We start from the raw sequence: 22,627 nt of genomic DNA, 5'->3' as shown, positions 1-22,627 counted from the left end.
ACTACTGAGCCTGAGCTCTAGAGCCCGCAAGCCACAACTACTGAGCCCACGTGCCACAACTACTGAAGCCTGCGTGCCTAGAGCCCGTGCTCTGCAACAAGAGAAGTCACGGCAATGAGAAACCCGCAACGAGGAGTAGCCCCTGCTCACCGCAACTGGAGAAAGCCTGTGCACAGCAACGAAGACCCAACACAGCCAAAAAAAAAAAAAAAAGGCCCTTTTGCTCTAGTAGGACAAGGGAATGGGGCTTCCCTGGGCTCACTCTTTTCCTTTCTCTATCACACCCTAACTGATCTATTGGGAAAGAGGTGTGTACGGAGGTCCTGGAACCTTGAAACTTATCACTTAAACTTCAGATCAGTGAGGACACAGAATGAAAAAATTACTTCATCTGGGTGGAAGGTTTCTTTTTGCCCTTCCCCACCCCTCGATCATTGCATTTTCGTTGCTCTGCCTACCCACAAGAAGTATAGGTAGCCAGTAATTCAAGTCTTAAGCATTCTCTATTTATTTATTTGTTTATTTATTTAGGCCGCACCATGGGCAACTTGCAGGATAGTTCCCTGACCAGGGATTGAACCCAGGGCCATGGCAGTGAAAACGCTGAGTCCTAACCACTGGACCACCAGGGAACTCCCAAGCATTCTCCATTTAAAAGTGATATTTAATTGGTCTTTTATTCTGACTTTCTTTTAGAAAGTCCAAAGAAGATTAGGTCACCACAAAGCTCAATAACTCTAGTTTTCTAAAGGTAGCCTAAGGGTAGGTAGTTTTGAAGGAGGGGAGTGAGGTATAGACTTAACCTTGCAGGTTATTGCTAAGTTGGGGATTAGTCAGCCTCTCCAAAGATTGAAGTTGAATTTTCATGCTATATCTTTTTGTTTTTTTTGAGGAGGTTTCTTCTTTTTTTTTTTTTTAATTAATTAATTAATTAATTAATTTTTGGCTTCTTTGCTGCGTGCGGGCTTTCTCTAGTTGCGGTGAGCGGGGGCTACTCTTCGTTGTGGTGCGTGGGCTTCTCATTGCAGTGGCTTCTCTTGTTGCAGAGCACGGGCTCTAGGTGCGTGGGCTTCAGTAGTAGTGGCACGTGGGCTCAGTAGTTGTGGCTTGTGGGCTCTAGAGTGCAGGCTCAGTAGTTGTGGCGCACAGGCTTAGCGGCTCCGCGGCATGTGGGATCTTCCCAGACCAGGGCTCGAACCCGTGTCCCCTGCATTGGCAGGCGGATTCTTAACCACTGCGCCACCAGGGAAGTCCCTTCATGCTATATCTTGATGATCCTTAAATTTTGTTTTCCATCTCTGCAGTCAGATGCCCTGGATGCAGCTAGAGGGTGATTCTCTGTACATATCCCAGGCTAATTTCATCCTGGCCTATCAGTTCCGCCCAGATGGTGCCAGCTTGAACCGGAGGCCCCTGGGAGTCTTTGCCGGGCATGATGAGGACGTTTGCCACTTCGTGCTGGCCAACTCGCATATTATCAGTGCAGGAGGGTAAGTGCTGCAGGCTTCTCCTTCCTTCCTCCTCCTCAGTATTCTTCAGAGACCTTCTGCCTGCCTCTGACTTTTCTGTCTCAACTCCAAAGGGATGAGTAGGGAGACTAGAAGAAGGGGTAGTGTTTTTTTCCATTTAAAGCAGGTACTTCATAGGGTTAGCTGGAGAAGGAAAACAGGAAGAGCCTTTAATGAAAAGTGAAACTGGTTTTGATACTCTCAAGTGGGAAATTTGTTTTGTCTCTCAGCTCTGTTCAGCCCCAAGTATACTGAAGAAGTAAAGGTATCTAGAAACTCAGCACCTTATTGGGCTGAATTGTCTAAAGCTTAGCAAATTTGCAAGTCATTGGAGACTCCGGCTGTTTCTGTAGACTTGTTCTTTTCCTACAGAGAGAATAACTGGCTCTCGGGGGTTGGCTTCTTATTTCTCTTGTAGAGATGGGAAGATTGGCGTTCATAAGATTCATAGCACCTTCACTGTCAAGTACTCAGCCCATGAACAGGAGGTGAACTGTGTGGATTGCAAAGGGGGCATCATTGTGAGTGGCTCCAGAGACAGGACGGCCAAGGTGAGGTGGTCTCCCCCTTACATACTGTTATTTCCTACTGTCTATAGGGAGTGGGGTGGGAGAGGGTGGATAGGACCTTGAGTCTCAGGATTGGCTGAGGGCACTGAGTTGGGGCAGGGGGGGAAACGACACAATAAAGAACTCACTTATGTGCCTCTGGCATGCAGCTTGCCATGCCAGGCTATGTCCCTGCCAGCTGGCCTGGGAAAGGAGTGGACAGTGGCTGGGAAGCTTGCCACTCACTTGAAATGTGGCGTGAACTCAAAAACAGAGGGCCTGGCCAGGTTTTCCTCCCTGAGCTGAGTTTCCTCAAGTTTGTGGGTTGAGTTCTAACCCCAATATTTTATTTTAAAATCTCCCTCCTTTTGCTCACTCTCTGTTTGAGAAGGTTAATTTTTTACCACCTTGTTTATAAGCAATCGGGCTGATAATTAAAATGTGTTTTTACTGCTTCTCTGGAGAGTGATGTGGTCAGTAAGCAGTGGAAAGACGACTAGAGGAGGGCATTGTTCGTTGTGTCATTGCCAAGTTACCTGGTCTAAAGTCAGACATCTGCCAAGGCCCAACAGAATGAGACTGATAAAGTAGTGTAACCCCTGCTTTATGGACTCAACTCCTCCACGTCTGGGTCAAATAGGCTTTCACCCATGAGGCAGAGAAGAACTTTCTCCATCCCTGTGTCCAGTAGCCCTTGCCAGGGCCCACACATGCCTGATCCTTTGAGACTGCTGTGGGAACTTTGCTGATAATTCAGTTGATGGTGCAGGAAGCTCGATGGGTTCTTGCTTGTGTGTTTCCCAGCATCTGGAGACTCCACAGTGCTAATAGGAGCAAAATGCTTGACCATGTCAGCAAATGGGACTCTAGGACACATAGGGAGGGGACTCGGGAGAGAGAAGTTGCAATCTTTACTAACTTTTCTGGCTCCATGTTCCCTCTAGTGATTACACCTTCATGTGAAAATGTTGCTAATTTATGTAAAAAGAAGGACTAAATATGTTCCTTTTTATTTATGGAAGTTTCTCCTCCCTTTGCTAATTTTTTCCTTACACTTTGTATTTTGTCAGAGAGATGTGTGCATCAGCACAGGGAGCCTGAGAAAAATTCAGAAAACCTTCTTCTTTTTTTTTTTTTAATTTAAAACAACAGAAATTTATTACCTCCCAGTTCTGGAGGCCAGAAGTCTAAAATCAAGGTTTCTTCTTTTTCATTAACTTTTATTGGAGAATAGTTGCTTTACAATATTGCATTAAGTTTCTGCTGTACAGCAAAGTGAATCAGCTATACGTATACACATATCCCCTCTTTTTTAGATTTCCTACCCATTTAGGTCACCACAGAGCACTGAGTAGAGTTCCCTGTGCTGTACAGTAGGTTCTCATTAGTTATCTGTTTTATACATAGTAGTGTATATATGTCAATCCCAATCTCCCAATTCATCTCACCCCAGAAAATCTTTTGAACCAACATGGAAACTGAATTTCCTATCTCTTGCTTCCGAATCCCCCACCCCATACTTACTTCAGGTTTCTGATTGGTCACTGTCTTTGTACCATTCCTTGTAAAGAGACCAACCTTAACTTGCTACACTGCTCAGAAGTCAATTTGCACAGAAACCTTTTGTGCATGTGGGACCTAGATATTCTCATCTCATTCTAGCATTTTCTTGTCACGGCTTCAAGCTTCCCCGTGAAGCCTTCAGTGACATCTCTTCTATCCATTTCTCTGTGGTCTGACACCCAGAGCAGTGTACAGCTAAGCTTTATGACCACAGGTAGCAATTCAGGGCTATAGACTGCTTACCGTTGAAGATTGACAGCAATTTTATTTAGGATATTGGGTTAGTTTCATGTTTTAAGTACAATTATTTACTGGTTTAGAGTTTTTAAGCATTAAAATCGGTACTTTCTAATTCTAGAATTGTCACTGCAGTAGATCCTATTCCTTTTGAGCATTTCTTTTTAGTCAGTGACAGAATTCTCCCCCCTGGTTCTTCAACTCCAGGAAGCTAGTCAGCTGTTTTGTGGTTTCCCAGTGACCTCCAGGTCAGTTCATCTTTTCTGGCTTTCTGGATGCTGCTTCTGTTCCCTTCTTCTATTGTTGTCTTTGCATTTAGCTGTCTTCATCTTCCTGGACCATTTTCACATTACCCACATTTAGTCTTTTATAACTGACTTTCCATTTCTTTTTGGTGGCATCTGTAATTCTCCAGCTGCTTGTACAGGTTTCTAATACCTGAACCTACATAAGAACTTAGTCATGTTTGTCTGTAAACATCTATAGCCTGTTTTTTGGGAGTTCCCCAAAATGGACTATGTTTTAGGAAAGAGATTTATTGGGGTGAAGGGAAACAAAACATTTTCTTTGCAAAACTTCTGAGCTAGGGACTGCCCAGAGAGCTTCCTTCCCCTGCCCCCAATCCTAGTTTCAGATTTACTGTGACTTAGCTTGGATTGCCCCTCTGGGCTTTGGTGAGGCTGGCCCCATCCTGAGATGTGATAGGATGGTAGCTTACATTCTTGCTGGGCCAGGGCCAGGTCTGATCATTCCTTCATTTTTTTCCGTTTTCTTTATTCTTTCTTTCATTCTGATAAGTGCTTACTGTATGTGAGCCTTCAAAGGGGAAGAAGATACAGCCTTTCCTTAAGGGGAGTTGAAACTGCATGCACTAGCTATGAAGCTATGAAGCTGGTTGGAAGTGGCCAGGACTATGAAGTTGTAAGGCTCTAGGGAAAGGGTCAGAAAGTTTGGAGGGTGGAGAAATCACATTTGACTTGGAAGGGGAGATTTTATGAAGGAGGGAACATTTGAACTTTTTTTTTTTCTTTTAGGTGTTTTTCAGTGCATAGGTTTGCTTTTTTTGTTTTATAATAACAGAGAATGTAACCAGGCACTGTGCTAATAAGCACTTTACATTTATTCATTTCCTCATTTTATCCTTTAGGGTAATTTTTCCCCACATAATTATGGTCATAGTATATCTATTTTTTAAATGAATTTTTATTGGAGTATAGTTGATTTACAATATTTTGTTAGTTCCTGCTGTACAGCAAAGTGAACCAATTATACATATACATATATCCACTCTTAGATTCTATTCCCATACAGGTCATTACAGAGTATTGAGTAGAGTTCCCTGTGCTCTACAGTAGGTTCTTATTAGTTATTTATTTTATATATAGTAGTGTGTATATGTCAATCTTAATCTCTTAATTTATCCCTCTCCCGCCTTCCCCCTTGGTAACCATAAGTTTGTTTTCTATATCTGTGACTCTATTTCTGTTTTGTAAAGAGGTTCATTTGTACCATTTTTTTGGATTCCACATACAAGAAATATCATATGATATTTGTCTTTCTCTGTCTGACTTACTTCACTCAGTATGACAATCTCTAGGCCCATCCATGTTGCTGCATATGGCATTATTTTGTTCTTTTTTATGGCTGAGTAGTATTCCATTGTATATATATACCACATCTTTATCAATTCCTCCATGAATGGATATTTAGGTTGCTTCCATATCCTGGCTATTGTAAATAGTGCTACAATGAACATTGGGGTACATGTATCTTTTAGAATTATGGTTTTCTCTGGATATATGCCCCAGGAGTGGGATTGCTGGATAATATGGTAGTTCCATTTTTAGTTTTCTAAGGAACCTCCATACTGTTCTGCATAGTGGCTGTACCAATTTACATTCCCACCAACAGTGTAGGAGGGTTCCCTTTTCTCCACACCCTTTCCAGCATTTATTGTTTGTAGATTTTTTTTGATGATGGTCATTCTGACCTGTGTGAGGTGATATCTCATTGTAGTTTTGATTTGCATTCATAATATATCTTATATACCCAATATACCCTGCTGTGTCTACTTTATTTTATAAGGTTTTCCATTATTGCAAATTACTTGTGTCATCTTTAATGGCTTCACAATGGACTTACCATAATTTAGTTACTATTTTTCCTATTGGTGGATGTTTGTATCTATTTTTTTCCTATAGTAATAAGGACCACCATTATTGATGCCTAATGTCTGCCAAATACTGTGCTGCTGTGCCGGGTGCTTTATACTTATCTTCATTTTTCCACACTGCAACCCTAAAAGATAGGCATTATTTCCCATTTTATACATGAGGAAACTGAGGCTAACAAGTTATAAAATATCCCTAACATCAGAGATAAATAAGTAGCAACTAGGGTTCAAACCCAGATTTGTCTAATTCTAAAGCCCATGTATGCTCTTTCTGCTATTGCAGGCTGCAGGGAATATTTTTATCATTTAGGTTTTTCTTCGTTTTAGGATTATTTTCTTAGGATAGAGTCTCAGCAATAGAATTACTGAGTCGAAGGCTTTGGTTATTTTAAGGATCTTGATACATATTGCCAACTGCTTTTTTTTTTTTTTTTTTTGTGGTATGCGGACCTCTCACTGCTGTGGCTTCTCGGGTTGTGGAGCACAGGCTCTGGATGCTCAGGCCCAGCGGCCATGGCTCACGGGCCCAGCCGCTCCACAGCATGTGGGATCCTCCCGGACCGGGGCACAAACCCGTGTCCCCTGCAACGGCAGGGAGACTCTCAACCACTGCACCGGCAGGCAGACTCTGAACCACTGCGCCACCAGGGAAGCCTGCCAACTGCTTTTTAAAAGGACTGTATAAATGCCCACTCCCCTGAGTTATATCTTCTCCAGGGTTGGGTCTGTTTTGAATTTGATCACTGAAGGTTAAGATGTGATCAGCATACTCATGTTTTGGCGGATGGTGTGCTACTGGTGCAGGTCAAGAGGGCCACTTTCCCCAGATCGTGCTTGGGAAATTGGCAGCATGCTTCCAGAGCCACCCCTGGAGACCAGGAACCTTGTTCTGTGGTTTTCACAGTCTAGGGATCCACCAGCCCGTTCAGTGGAGGACACTAGTGAATTCAGGCCTAGGGCTGCCCCCAGAGATTTTGTAATCAGAGTCTCTAGTCACCCACACCAAACAAGAACTGCCTCCTAGGTAGTTTGCATCAGGGAAAAGACAAACTTCTCTTCCAAGCCAAGGCTGTCTGAAAGAGGACATTAGATGCATCTAGTTACTACCAAAGTGACCTAATCCAGAAGAATGAGCCAGAATCCTGGCATTCCAGGAAAGTTGTGGTGTTTTCCTTTGTTTTCTGCCCTTCCTTATTCGGGATCTTCTTGTTAAATTTATTTTCTTTTCCCAGTGTTGGGAAAAGTAACTCACACCCTTCTCCCCCTATCATAGACACACAAAATCTAAGAAACACTTTCTCCTTTTATAGAGAAGAGATATCATGTGATTCTAAGAAGTCAGGACCACCCCCACTCCATCACCTACCCCTTAAACTCAAGGAATGTTTCCTGAAAGTTCTTCCATCTAAGGTCCTGCCTGACATTTTTGTGTTCCCCTTATAGCACTGCAGGGACCTTGAGAGGTCACTGATCCATCTGGCCTCCTCAGGATCCCTCCTTGGCTGCTGTCTGGGGACAGCCCTGTACATTTGAGGTTTCCTCTCTGTTTGGTTAGAGGCTTAGTCCCCTGTGTGTGTCATCTGGGGTAGGGTGAGGTGAGGGGGCCTTGTACTTAATGGGAGATTTCTAAATGCACTGACCGCTGAGAGGGCTCTGTGAGTGTTGATTAGAGTTAAGCCCAGAGTGGCTGCTAATGTACATTCCTGACTGATAGGGACCAGATAATGTGCTCCAAGCAATATTTTTAACCAGTAGGAGATATGGAAGCTTAAAAGAGTTAAGCTTTTCTGCTACTTTTGGTGACACTAGGTGCTAAATTCCCTGCTGACATGAATAGCACTGGATTCTGGGCATTATCAACAAACAAACAACAACACACCACCTTCCCACTTTGAAGTCCTCTTCTTCCATTTTTCCTTCCCTTGGATCTTTCTTTTTACTCCTCTCTCTCTAATTCTAATCTAATTCTATCTCTGTCCTCTCATACTGGGCCTTGATCTTCCTCCCTCTCCCTACCTCCCCAAAGTAAAATCTTGGTGAGAGATAGGAGAAGGAAAATCCACAAACACGGGGAGGTTACTGAGAGAGGCAAGCCTCACCTGCTCACGCTTCTCAGTCAGGTCTCAGCTGAGGAACGTGGAACTTCTGATTCACTGGTATACAATTGGCTGCTGTGTAAGGGCTCTCAGGTGGATGTGAAAGGGTGGTTAGGACTGGGAGCCAGCGTCTGTTTGGGCAGTAGGCAAGGCAGAAGCTGGAGAGGTCCCTCTGCTGCTACCCAGAGCTCTGTGTGTACAGGATAGAAAGGATTCTCCATTTCCCCACCCACCCTACGAACAGTGACTCCACCTGGTGCATTTTCCAACCCTCATCCCGATCCCAGGCAACGCCAACGAGAGCATCTCCTCTCCTGTTTCCAGGTATGGCCTTTGGCCTCAGGCCGGCTGGGGCAGTGCTTACACACCATCCAGACTGAAGACCGAGTCTGGTCCATTGCTATCAGCCCATTGCACAGGTAAGGGAGATGTTTTGGTGTATGGTTTTATCCCATGTAATAATGCTTTTATTTTATGAGGTCAGGTGGGCGTCATCAGGAGAGGCTTGGGGCCCATGTCCAGTTGGGCCCTCGTGCAAAGTCATGTATGTGGAGTAGGTTCGTTGACAATTATAGCAGAAGTGCCAATTTTGATGATGGCTTTACCCTACCCTTTGGTCTGACTGGTGTTTCTCTAGTTTTGCCTGTGACTGAATGAGCTTTGCATCCTGAATTCTGCTTTCTAGGCTCTCTTGAACTGAGGCAGGGCCTCTCTCCCCACCAGCAGAGTACATAGACACCCTCTCTGCACCTGCTCTGTCAGAGTGTTTAGTGTCTTCTCCCACTTCCTTCACCCCTCACTCCCCACCAAATGATCAATGGGAAAGCTGTAGGGCTGCTACCCTCCAACATCGGGTTTAAGTCAGTCACTTGTTTTATGAGAGAGTTGATCCCCCCTCTTGGCTCAGCCCCCTTCAGCCTTTTTCTTCTCACCCCAAGGAGCCTGCACCCCTCCTCCTGCCCCTTCCACAACTCTCTTTCAAATTTTTTTCTTCCTAAAGAATTAGAGCCGATTAGCCACATCATTAATTCTTCAATTTGACGGCTGATATAGCAGGACCTGAAACACATTGCTGACCTCAGAGAATGGAGACCCCGTTCCTTAGCATATTGACGATGGGAGAAGTTAATTAAAATTCCACAGAGCGGAGGTGTCGGCTAACCTATAAACCTGTCGCTGTTCAGAACAAATCATTCTAGCAATCCTAGGAAAAAGGGAAGGAAAGACCAGCAGGGAGTAGAGAGGCCTAAGTGTGTGGGAGCAGAGGGTGGAAAATGGAGCCATTGAGCTCTGGCCCCTCCTCAGTTTCTTCCTAATGCTGCCCCCTTTAAAGCCAGTTAGCCAAGCTTGGGTGTCTGTGTGCTGGATATGGGTAAGGGTGGGAGGTGACAGGTAGGCTGGTGACTTCATCTTGGTGGTTACCTGAGGACTCCCACTGGCTTCAGGAGACTGGGGTGGCCTGGGGTGAGGTCGGTGGTGGAGGGATGCTCTTAAGGCTGGAGACGGTCCATGTGCTTCCTGCACATGGAATTAGGCTAAAGACACATACAGGCTCTCCCAGCATCCCCATCTTCATATTCCTTTACTCCAGCCACCTCCTCTGGAATGCGTTAGGCTACCTGTTAACAGAATAGAGCGTGGCAGCTGTTGAAGATGATGTCAATAAAAGGTTGAGGACAGTGTCTGCCTTCATCACTGAGAAGCAGTTTAGATCACAATAAACTGACTCTGGGGCTTTTTTGGCCACAACTTGGAAGCTGGCTTTGAGGAAGGACCTAGCTTCCTAATATTACTAGCACTGCTCTATAACTACTACTGTTACCAGCAGCTAACATTTATTAGTCATATGTTCTATGCCAGACCCTCTGCTAAGTCCTTGATATGCCCCATCTTTGGTGAAAACCTAGGTCTCATGTTTTCTTAACATTCTCCTTAAATGTCTTCTTGGTGTACTTTCTTGCCCCTGGGATGATTCTTTCACTCACTGTTGGCTGGCTGTTTAGCTCCATGACCCACAGTTATTTGAGATGACCTTTTCCCCAAGTCCACGAATGGTGTCTTGGACTGTTTTAAAAAAGTAGTTTGTATTTGGGATTCTGTCATTACACTAAATGACCAGAGTATATGTTGGTGTTCTCTCTGCTTCTTTTTCTCTTACCCCAAAAATATATTGGGATAGGAAACGTTTCATCTTATCATTAGATCCATTTCTTATCACTGTGTCAATGAATTTGGACCTTTCAGTAAACTGAACCATTTTCCCAATCTTGGAAGACACTGCCTCCTACCTGTAGGGTCTGTTCTGGGAAACTAGAGTTCTGCTTTGCCACCAACCAGCAGGGTGGCCTCGGGTAAGTCCTCGGAGCCATGGTTTCCTCATTTGTCAAATATGAATACTATTTCTTTGATAGTCCTTACTAGGTTATTGTGAAGATGATCTGAAATAATGAATATGAAAATACTCTACAAAGCTAAAAGGGCTAGAATCTTGTGTCAGCCAGAATCTCTCCCAGCTGATAAAGCACTTGTTTAGCTGCTTTAGCTGCTCTCACGTCTCCACCCTTCCCTGGGGCTTCTCCTGTCCCTCATGGAGTTACACTGCTCTTTTTCAGTCTTCTTGAGGTGGGGACTCAGCAGGAATCTCTTTCCTCTCCTTTTCCCCTGTGGTTTTCCTGCCCTCCATGGCTGCCTCTGTTCCCTTCCCTGCCACCTTTCTTGTTGAGTGTGGTCGTCAGTGTCGCTAATGTGACGTGGCCGTGAACCCCTTGTGAAAAACACGAGAGTGGGTGGGCAGCAGCTGTCCTCCAAGGAACCTGGACAGTTGGGAGACCTGGCACATCTCAGTCTCTTTCTTCTATTTAAAATAATTTGTCAGAGCTATTCATCGTATTTATCTTTGATGCTGGGACTTATCTGCCTTCTTTTCATATGTGTGTACTTAGAAACTTGTAGTATGAAACATGAAACTTCAAGCCCTAGGCTTAACTTGAGGTGTTTATGACTGGGAGAAAGCAGGTATTCTGTCCTGTGTCCAAATGTCACCTCTTCTTCCTTTCTTGACCTTGAGTTCTTGGTTTGTAAACACTCTTGGAGGATAATATTTAATACCAGTCATGTGCTTAGAGGCATGTTTAGGTACTCAAAAAACGGAAGGAAAACCAGTAGGCTTCATGGGAAGGTGGCAGGCAAGGACCTTGCCCTCTACCTCCTATGTGCCCTCCAACCCATCTTCTTGCCCCAACACTAATAACTCTGCTTTTAGGATTTATGACTTATAGATGTAGCCTTCCTCCTGTAGAGGAGGCCCAACTGGGAGCTGTTTGATGAGTGAAAGGACTGGTTGAGATGGAACTGAATTGAGATGCTGGAGGTAGAAGGGCACACGTCTGGGTGTAATTGTGGGTCCTAACTGATCTCAGGATATGATCTCCTGAGGTCACATAGAGTTCTGAGCACTTTTCCATAAGTATCACAGAAAAGCAGAATTTTTAAAACATGCAGTACATTGTATTGCCATTAAAAGATTATTTTTAGCTGAATAAAGTTAGTAAATACTCAGAGTAAGGAAATGAAGAACTGTTAAAGACTTGATTTCATCCCTTCTATTTTCCATCTCTTTTTTTCTCACTCCCTTTCCTCTGTGCTCCCTGTGTATTGACTGAACACTTGCTGTGGGGTAGCTCTCCTGAGGATCTTATTCAGTGGTGGGGGAAAGATGGGGGCACAACTGTAGTGGTTGCCAGATGATACTAAGTGCCTGAAACTAGTCTGTCTCTGGTTGAGGAAGGGAGAGGGTCATTCCCCTCCTGGCATATGGAGAAATTGAGGCTCAGAGAAGGGCACATGTGGGATGGGGCAGAAGAGGCTCACGTCTCCAGCTTATTGCCACATGCTGTGGTGCTGAGGGAGGGCCACGAGGCAGGCCTTTACGTCACTGCAATGCCTTCATCCACCAGAATCTTGGACAGTAGCTGTGGCCCTTGAAAGCCTCTGTGGGGATCTGGGAACATTCTCTTTCTGGAGGCCAGAGTTGAGATAGTGAGGGGGAGGGGAGGAAGGCAGTATGTAATCAAGGCCTGGGCTATATCGTGTAGCTGTGAATGCTTACACCATCCCAGGAGTGCCAGTGCACATAGATCTTTGGTTTGCAGGGCCCTTCCAAGCTGGCTGGGGGGGTGCCTTGATGGTGAAATGAGTCTGGAGCCCTGTTTTCCTTGGAGAGGAAGAGAGAGGAGCCCACAGCGCCTCCTTCCTCTGCAGAAACCATATTTATTGCCCTCCAAGAAAAAGGACGTGCTCAGAAGAATCCTTTCCCCATCTCCGAGCATCACTTGCTATCATGTGAGTGAGTGTGGTCAGGAAGGCTTCCCAGGACCCTTGGGTTTTAATCCCTTCTCTCTGTCATTAGGGAAACATATGAGTGGTATAGGTGTAGAAACTTGACTTAACTGTGTTATTAAATATACAATATAATTTAGTGTAATTTTGCTCACTGTGATGGCCCGTTTGTTTTGGGGGGGATTAGTCCAAGTCTGCCTGAAATGTACCGATTCGTATTTGTAAAGTGAGCTGTGGCCTCTGGGGGTTTTGATGGAGGAGCTGCCCCTTCTTGCTTCACTTCTCCCAGAGGTGAGGGAGAGTCTGGAAGGAAAGCCATCACTGTGTACTGTTTGGTAAGGGGGTGGATTTCTGGGGAGAGTGGGTGTTTGTTCCCAGTGGCTACAGGGTTTACTGTGTGTTGTGTGTGTGGCAGACACATTGACCAGCCTTTTGAAATACGCCCTTCTTTAGTGAAAGGTAATTGCATCTGGAGTTTTCTCTGACAGAGAGGTTTGAAAGATTGGGAAAAAGGAGGCAGCCAACTTTTAGTTTAGATTCTTTTGCTTCCCAGTGGTTCAGCAACTCTTTGGCCCTGGGCTTCCTAACTCACTCAGTGCTTTTAGGGGAAGACAAATCAAAAGTAAATGTTGTGCCTCTGAGTTTTGCTTTTTCTAGTTGGTGATAAAGAGCTGGTTCCTGAAGGGGATCCCTAACCTTGATAACCTGAAGAAAGACTCTGATGGATGACTTTGTCGTGCTTCACATTGTAGCTGCTCATCCTGATGGTTTGGCCCACAGCTATCAAGATCTGTCTCTTCTCCCTTCCCAGGGTCAGGGGCTTGTCTAGGGAAAGGACACCTTCTCTAGGCAAGGAGTGGCTCAGTGTCCCCTGTTGCCAGGCTGAAGACCACACTAGAGGGAGTCTCCTGCATGTGGTGGCCCTAGATGAGAGAGTCTGGGGCACAAAGACAGCATGGAAGGACCAGAGGCTGGCATGGCTGGAAGGGGCTGCATGATGCCTGGAGAAAGAAGGAAGCTCTGTATGATGCTAGGTGGGCCCACTGGTCCAGCCTAAAATGACCTAAGATTGGAAAGAGATCAGTGTAGAGATACAACTGAATCAGAGTCTGGTTCTGCTGAATCTCAGGGCAGCGCCCGCCACCCTAGAGTTCATTGCTGGTGCTAAGCCAAGCCTCTCCGGCCGACATATCCATCAGTAGCAAGGACGAAATGCCACAGGGGTGGGTTTCACTTCCTCAAGACCCTGGATTTCTGCCACGACCCAGGGCATGTTGGGCACGGGGAAGCTCACGTACTGGGCTGCTGGCCTGAGACCTGCAACCCAACCAGCTCTGGCTGGCCCAGACCCCATCTGTGGGAGCGACTCCTTCCCTGGCCAGGAAGGTTGGCTAGTTGGGAAGAACTGACTTAAATAAAGCACTACAACTAGAAGCAGAGAGTGCTGCTGCGGAAGGCGGGATGCTGTGGATATAGAGTCCGTGCCTCAAGACCGTGCCCTTGCTACAGGGATACATTTCCATCCCTCAGTCTCTGTTTAAATTCTTTCTTTCTCCACTCTGTCTCTGTTTCTGTATCTCTCCTCCCATCCCTATCTCTCTTTCTCTCTCCAGATACTTCTTAAGCATTACAGTATGCTAGACCTTGGGGAAACAACAGTGAACTAGACAGCATAGTCTGATGGAGAGACAGACCAAACTTAGCAAATATGGTATGCTAAGTTCTCAGATGGGGAGCCGACACATGGGAGATCAGGGTCTTCCTCCTCTTCCTGCTGCCCGCACCTCCCAGCTCCAGGCCCTACCTGCACCGCTATTTCTTCTACCCTTCCCACATTAGGAAGAGAGAAGGTAATTTTCCTGCCTTAGCTGCAGCTGACTTTTCTGGGTTGTGTGTGCAATGTGCCTGTGTTTTTCCACCTTTGATCAGTGTTCTGCCAACAGATAATTTAGCAATCACATCCCAAGGTGGAAGCATGGAGTTAATGTTAAAATTAGTTGGTTTTTTTTTTTTTTTTTTTACACTCTTTAAACTTCAGTGGGTGATGAGGCAGAGAGGGAGGCAGGAGGGTGAAGGGGAGCCATAAATTCTGTGGCTGGTGTAGCTATTCTCTGAGCAGCCGGGAAGCCTCTGATGTCTCCACAGCACTTTCATTAACATTTAAATTAAGGGTTTGTTTTCCAGTCTGTTTTATAGGCAGGGACCTTTCATGGCCTGTCACATACAGCATCCCCCCACCCCCCCACAAGCAAGTGTGTAATTGTAGCCACTGCTCTATCCTAACTCTGGGTTGCAGCCGGGAGTTCAAAGGGAATTCCTGGAGATGGAGCTCTGGAGGTACAAGGTGTAACAGTCAGGATGTGGGTGTTCCTCCTCAAATGAAGGCGCTGTGTAGGAGCTCTTTCTCCTCTTATCTGACCTGTGCTTTTCTCTGCTCTTTCAAGGGACACACACTTCAATCTGACTCGGACCCCTCCCACCCTTCCTTCCCTGGGGCATGAGGCAGGTGGAAAAGGGTGCATCCATCCGAGTGGTTTCTCCTTATATCACAAGTTAGTGCTTGGGACACAGCGTTCGAAGATACAGATCTTCATGCATATCTTCCTCCTTTTGATTTTTTTTTTTTGTCTCAAGAATACTTTCTCCTACTCTAGTAGACTTAGAGAAGCAACAATATAAAAGAAATTGCCATCTGAGAAGAATTTATAATAGGGTCCATTGGTCCTGAAGAGTGCATTCTAGCATGGACGGACATGTACATGCACCGTACATAGTCACCAGCTCTATGTGTACAGGTGTTTGAAATCGCTTACTGATGTAGATCATTTGAGGAAACTGTTCTCCAAGGTCTTGGCCTTCAGAGGAAGCTCTCCTGCACCCTCACAGAGTGAATTTATGTCCACGTTTCCTTCACACAGGTGTATGGGCAGCATTTGGGGGTGTTTTGAAAAGAAATCCCTGCTCTGGTCTCCCTCCTTCCTGTCAGCATCCAGTGGATCTGCAGCTGACGAGAATGTGTCCCAGACACTCAGGGAGAATCTCATTAGTTCATAACCTCTGAGGGCTTAGTTCACTCACTGCTGGTCTTGAGCTAGATTTTCTCTCTAGACAGTGGTGAGAGGGGCATTGAGGCCTTTCTCTCTTTCTTTCTGTTCAGAGGCTGAGAATTTTCCTTCTCATGGAGCCCTGGCTTCACTCCTTGAGTCACCATATCTTTCCACCTTCTGCGCTAACTCAAACCACCTGTGACTTATCTGCAGGATTGAAGATGGCTAAGCGTCTGGCCTGCCTGTTCCAAGTAGCGTAGTCAACAGGTGGACACCCTCATGCCCTGGAGTCTTGCCTGAGGGAGTGAGGGAGGTGCCGGGGTGACCCCTGTGCAGGTGCTGCTGGGCTCAGATTGCAGCCTGGTGTCCAAGCCCCTCCTGGTGGTGATTAATCTGGGACACGGGCCGGCAGAGGCCCAGCCCGGGCAGCTTTGGTCCCTCACTGTGAAGACCTTTGGCTCGGAGACTGAACTGATCTCTGTAGCCTGCTTCGGCTTGAGTTTGATCTGTCAAGGCTAAAGAGGAACCTGATGGTGGGGCGGAAACTTCTAGCCCTGTCTGACTTATGGCACCGATCCGTTCCAGTGGTCTTGTCATGATAACACTTGTATGTTTAAGATTTCCCCACCTGTTAGCTGCAGCACTCAGATCAGTCAAAAGAGGGATCTTCATGAAATATCTGTGCTTTTAGGTTTTTGAGCCAATGGAGCTCACTCTTGTAAGTAGACGGGGTGGGTGGGGGAGTGGAGAGGCCTTTGTACTGGGCCCGAGTGAAAAAGGCAATGTGTGGCTGGATTAGTAGCATAATGTGTTTTTTGTATACTGGGGGGTCATGTCAGAGGTGGAAGGATCACCCCATCCTCCTGTCATTAGGTGGCTCTCAGGCCATTTGGGGCAGATTTCAGTACATCAGTTTGGAGTCAAGACTTAAGTTCCTTGTTTTCATTTCAAATGAAATTTTTTGAAATGGTGTCTTCTCCTCCCCACCACCTTTCCATCTACCAGAATCCTGGTCCCAGGGGCCTCCAGGTGGCAGTCCACAGAGTCAGCTGTATTTCTTCCCCTCTCTGAGTTCAGGACAGTCACATGTGGCTCAGCTTGGTCATGGCCTTAAGACCCAAGAACAGGAATTCTCCTGTCTATGACAGTTACCCTGCATCCATGAGTGTCGTGAGTTTCATTATTGTAGTAGTTTCTTTTGGGGGGTTAGCAGCCTGGGATCCAAGAACTGGAACATTTTCCTCACACCATCAGGGAAGACAGTAGACATCCCTGTATACCACTAGCGGTGACAGATGTTGACACCATTGGTATGGAAAACTGCCTGTAAAGATTCTGTGAGAGACTTCCCTGGTGGTGAAATTTTTTTGAAGTTTCAGATTGTGAACTTTTGGGGGCAGGGGTTTTATTTCCTGTTTTGTATAAGTTATGAGCCTTGTACTACAGACAAACCGCTGTGCCTCTGGGGTGCTCTGTTAAGCTGACTACCCCAAATCCTTCCCCTCTTTCCCAGCTGGTTCTTGCTCCTTTTTCTGTCCAGGGCATTTTCATAGGGGGTAGTTTGTGACACTGTCTGTAGTGCCCTGTCAGATAGGCTTGGCTCAGGCAGAAGGTGCTGGCAAGGGAGGGAGGAGTGGGGGGAGGGGGAGGGCTGGCGGGAGGAGGGAAGGGAGTACGTGCATGCAGAATCCCTGGTAACTGCAAAGGGAGTATTAGTCCAAGAGCTGCTGGCCCAGGAAATTGCTTTCTGCGGAAGCTTTACTTTTTCATAGTTTGCAATGCAAATTTAAAACATGAATGGGGCACAGAAAAGTATAGGAGGGGCAGGTGGGGTGCCAGTTGGTATGTGATAACATCCAGAATCTTCAGCAGGGCCTTAATTTGCAAAAGAGGATTTCAAGTATTGAGAGAGAAACTTTTAGGAGATTAAAATAACTATACTTGGGCTTCCCTGGTGGCGCAGTGGTTGAGAGTCCGCTTGCCAGTGCAGGGGACACAGGTTCGAGCCCCGGTCCTGGAAGATCCCACATGCCGCGGAGCAGCTGGGCCCGTGAGCCATGGCCGCTGAGCCTGTGCATCCAGAGCCTGTGCTCCGCAACGGGAGAGGCCACAACCGTGAGAAGCCCACATACCGCAACAACAACAACAACAACAACAAACCTATAACTCATATTTTGTTGTGATTCCCTCCTCCACCACACACACCTTTTCTATGCTGTTGTGTTCACACTGGTCTCCAGCCCTGCTCAGCGTGCACTGCTCTCTCCTCCTCTGCACCTTCCTACAGCAAAGCCATAATCCAGCTTCTCGAACAGTGGCCATGGTGGTCATGGTGTAGTATTTTGGTTTTCGCAGCAGGCTGGAAACAGCAGCCCTGTCTAAAGCTGGTGCACTTTAGACAATGTGCACACCGGTCCTGGGGGCTAAAGAGCACACCTCCCGAAGGCAGGAGCTTGCCTGCTTTGAGAAGGCATTAAGGCCAAGGCCCTTTGTCTTCTGCTTTCTCTGATCCTCTTAATACCATGGGCAGGCTTGATGAAGCAGAATGTGGGGTCACCAGGCCTTGTTCTTGATTTTCCGGCCTTTGTCTGCCCCACCTAGAGAGGTGTGGCTTTTGGCTTCAGGCTGGAGACACTATGTCTATGTTGCTTCTGGAAGCTTCGGTGGTGGTGGAGATGAGGATAGGCAGGGGATGGGCATCACTTTCATTATGCTGGCATAACAAGTGGTCAGGTGTGAAGCTTCATACTGGCTTCTTTCTAGGAGCTGAGCTAGACAGGAGGACACAAAGAGAGGCCAGAAGGCAGTGTGGAGGATGAGCTTTCCAAGTATAAATATTCGCCAGTCGTAGAGGCCACCGTGCAACGGTGGGGGTTACTTCTCCTCCTTTGTGTGTGGCTTGTTGCACATGTGACATGTGCTGGCTGGACAGAGAGGGAAGGAAAGCTGAGATGTGCAAGGTAAAGTGAAATGGACCCCTTTCTGCTTGAGGCCACCATAAGTGTCCGTTCCTCCTTTCTTTGTTGACTGGGGGATTTTGAGAGAGATTAGCTTGAGTCTTGCCCTGGATCAGTCCTGTGCTGCCTGATCAAAACTCTGTGGAGTCTCAGGAGCACAGTTTCCATATAGGACGCTGTCCAGATTCACTCACCCGTCACTTAGCACATGCTTCTCACCCAGAACTCACTGCACCGCGGCCTTCAGGGGCTACAGAGAGGGCCTAGCTCAGAGCATGTGACCCACTGTCTCTTTCTCCTGAGGGCTCTACTCTTGCAGAATGCTTCTTTTTCTCCTGTTATTTTCTGCTTTGTTGCAGTGGTAGCATTAGTTGTCCTGGCCAAGGCTGGGCCTCTTTCTTCCTGGGCCTGAATGAGAAAAGACCAAGTGAGTGATTGGAGTGGGTCCTATGGTAAGTGACCCAAGAGAAGGGTCAGCTGGGCATGAAGGTGAGGTTCGTAACATCTGGCAGAGAGAGAGGGACACACGGGTTAATGTGTTTGAAGCACTCTACTTTCCTGGCCAATTTGAGTCTCACTAGCATCCACGGTAAGCTGTGGTTGAGAATAAAAACAAAAAGTTAACACAAAAAATAAAGATTATTCAAAGGATTCTTCACTTGTTAGAGGTTTGTGGCCAGGAAAATCCCTCTTTGCAGGCTGGTAATGGTAAGTCTAAGAATAAAGAGAGGAAAAGTTAGTTTTAAAATTACATTAGTTTGGCAGTGAGTATCAAAATAAAAATGTAAAAACCTTTTGACACATAAATTCCTCTTCTAGAAATTTATCCTAAGGCAATAATCAGACAAGTATGCAAGATGTATACATAAAGACTTATATTAAGAACACATAAATATCCATTAGTAGGAGTCTAGTTAAATATTTTACATTCACCCAATAGAATACTATATAGCCATTAAAAGGATGATATAGATGTACATACTTATTGACCCCCAAAAATGTCATAACATAGTGTTGAATGAAAAAAGGTCACAGGGCTTTCCTGGTGGCGCAGTGGTTGAGAGTCCGCCTGCCGATGCAGGGGACACGGGTTTGTGCCCCGGTCCGGGAAGATCCCACATGCTGCGGAGCGGTTGGGCCCATGAGCCATGGCCGCTGAGCCTGCGCGTCCGGAGCCTGTGCTCCGCAGCGGGAGAGGCCACAACAGGGAGAGGCCCATGTACCGCAAAAAAATAAAAAATAAAAATAAAAGGTCACAAAGCAGTATGATAGTTATTTGACTGTCTTTTCAATTATTTCTTATGTGGTAGATTTCTGCTGACATTTACTTTCTTTTTCCTTTTTTGTATTTAAGTTTTTTTATAATGAGCCTATTTTTATTAATAGAAAAAATATAAATTACATTTAAATGTCTATTTCAATACCAGGTAACTGTAGAGAGAACCCTTCCTTTTTCCCTTACAGTTATTTAAATTAAGGATACATGGACCTACATTTATTTATTATTTTATTTATTATTTTAAACAGTTTCATTGAAGTATAATTTACATACTATAAAGTTCACCCACTTTAAGTGTACAATTCCATGAGTTTTAGCAAATTTACAGTGTTGTGCAACCATCACCATGATTCAGTTTAGAATATTTCCATCACCCTGAAAAGGTCCTTCCTTACATTTGCTTTTGCAGCATTAATCATGGTTTCATACTTGGGACCTTTTGTGGGAAAAAAGTTAATACTGAAATTTTTTTAAAAAGGCAAGGCAAACTCAGAACTATTTTTCTATGTAATGCATATCTCTGAGTGCCAGCCTTATAGATGTATCAAGAGTACTGCTGTGGGCTTACCTGGTGGCACAGTGGTTGAGAGTCCACCTGCCGATGCAGGGGACATGGGTTCGTGCCCCGGTCCAGGAAGATCCCACATGCCGCGGAGCGGCTGGGCCTGTGAGCCATGGCCGTTGAGCCTGCGCGTCCGGAGCCTGTGCTCTGCAACGGGAGAGGCCACAACAGTGAGAGGCCCGCATACCGCAAAAAAAAAAAAAAAAAAAGAATACTGCTGTGTGCAAGGATGCATGGGGAATATGAAGCACAAGAGACAGTTTTTACCATCCAGGGGCTTATATTCCAGTTGGGAAAATAATGCATGTACTCAGACAACACTGTATATATGCAGTGTGAGTGCCATCAACTGTCAAGGTTATGGATAGGAAATCAGAGGAAAGCAGTAGTCTTTTTGTTAAATAAGGAGAGCTTCCTGGATGACATGGAATTTGAAGTGGGACTTAAAAGATGGTTCTATTTAAATTGCAGACAGGAACTTGAGGCCAGGTGAGTGGTATGAGCAAAGACATACTAAGGGATAGGGAAGCTCAATGTAAGTTTGGAAGTTCAGAGCAGGTAAGTTTGGGAGTTCAGAGCAGACAAGTTTGTGTAAAGGAGTAGTGGGCAATGTGGCTGGAGGGGAGCTTTGGGGCCTGGTTTTGGAGGGCTTTGAAGAGCATAGTTTGACTTTAATCTGAGAATAATAGGGAACCATGGAAGATTTTTGGCCAGATTGAAGCACTTAAATGATTAATGTGGTGGCACAGTGTGTAGGATACTTTGGAGCGGGGGAGACTGAGACTGTTTGGATGCTTTTCCGGAGTACACTTTGTTAGCAGTAACGGACTGGATTCCTGAGGACAGCAGGAGAAACAGGAAAAAGTCTGTAGGTGGTCATGACTGCTTGTGGGGGAGAGAGGGGAGAGACCTGCCTGAGTTCCTCTCTAGGCTTGATGGCAGAAGGGGGCCCTAGCTTTGAGAAGACTGAGTTCTGTTTGAGGCAGTGAAGGGACAGTGAGGTCGCCATGGCCAGAGACAGCCAGGAGTGGTGGCTTGGAGCTCAGACACAGGGTTGAGATGTGGAGGGCTTCGGCATGGAGACGACAGTTGAAATAACATGAGGGATTAGCACCAAAAGGAAGCTCAGAGAGAAGTAAAGACAGCTGAGCAGGGAGAAACCAAGAAGCAAAAGGTACCATCACAGAGGCAGGAGGAAAAGTAGGAGCAGAGAGAGAAGGAGAGAGAGAGAAAGAAGGAGAGAGACAGGTAAAGGGAGAGCGAGGCATCCCCAAGAGCAGACAGTAGACAAATGAGGATTTGGGGGCAACTTACATAAAGTATCACTACCTTGCTTGTTATGCCTTGTCCCTATTCTAAGTGACAGATAAGATAGGTAAGAGAAAAATGCGTAGCTTGATATTGATTGATGGAGATTGGCAAGCATTTTATTCTCCTTGCTTGATTTAAGCATTTTGTAGTTTTCAAACCACAAAAAATCCTAGGTTTTGCTTTCTCTCAAGTTCTTTCCTCTGGCTCCTATTCTGTTCTCTGTTGTTCTACCTTATGGTTGTTTTCTTTCTTTTTTTGAGAGTTGCCTACTTTGGGCTTGGTAATTTTTTTCACCTCAGTTCACAAAACCACTCAGTGTAAGCTGGGTTTTGGAGGGTCAGCAACTGAGCTAGAGATGCTAAGTGACAATGTGAGGGAGTAGCATTCATCCCAGTTTTTTCCTCCATGTATGATGGTATCCTGGGCAAAGCAAGAGAGGCTGATTTAGGAGAGAGAAAAAAGCCAGTCGACCACTTTGCCATTTGGAGAGATTTGGCATCAGAGCCCAGGGACTGCCCAGGTTCTGGGCCTCCTTGGGCAACTATGCCTGTCCAAAAACGTTTTATTTAAAGAGAATTAAATAGAAACTTTCAAATCCTCCTTGGGTTTTTGAGGGTAGTAATTCCATGGGGCTTGTCAGTTGTGTTTGAAGCTAGTGGTGAAGAGGGCGGAGTGAAGAGAAGCGAAGGGGTGGAGATGGGAAGCAGAGAAGGAATCAGAGAGAGAAATTTTATTGAGGGAGAATTTGCTGGGTTTATGGGAGGGAATCTCTCCCCTCCTCCCCATTCGGGTTTGAAAGGGCCGGTGAATCTTTGATTAGGTGCAGGTCAAAAGAATTTACACATTGTGACCTTAATAACTAGAGGTGATTGGCAGGCGGGCGGTGGGGAGGGGGCTGCGGGCCCCTTTCATCTCACTTAGCACAGAGGAGAGACAATGGGCCCGCCGATTCTCCTTGTTGTCCCTTGTTTGAAAAGGTCTGGTGTCTCTACTAGGTACCTGTGACAT

At 45.8% G+C, this 22,627-nt stretch overlaps 1 protein-coding gene across 1 annotated transcript in view; it reads left to right on the top strand.

Annotated features, from left to right (window-relative positions):
- The window catches only part of FBXW4 (F-box and WD repeat domain containing 4), a gene marked incomplete at its 5' end in the record, with an annotated part of 84,254 nt that overhangs the window by 18,858 nt on the left and 42,769 nt on the right, over positions 1-22,627 (top strand). The window contains 3 exons of the mRNA XM_079717382.1: positions 1,305-1,490; positions 1,927-2,059; positions 8,450-8,544. Of these exons, the coding sequence (XP_079573508.1) occupies positions 1,305-1,490; positions 1,927-2,059; positions 8,450-8,544 (414 nt within the window). The remainder of the gene's footprint in view (positions 1-1,304; positions 1,491-1,926; positions 2,060-8,449; positions 8,545-22,627) is intronic.

Source organism: Hyperoodon ampullatus, assembly GCF_949752795.1.
Source record: "Hyperoodon ampullatus genome assembly, chromosome: 1".
Taxonomy (NCBI): domain Eukaryota; kingdom Metazoa; phylum Chordata; class Mammalia; order Artiodactyla; family Ziphiidae; genus Hyperoodon; species Hyperoodon ampullatus.
The sequence above is the reverse complement of the archived record's forward strand: the minus strand, read 5'-3'. Positions and strand labels throughout refer to the sequence as shown.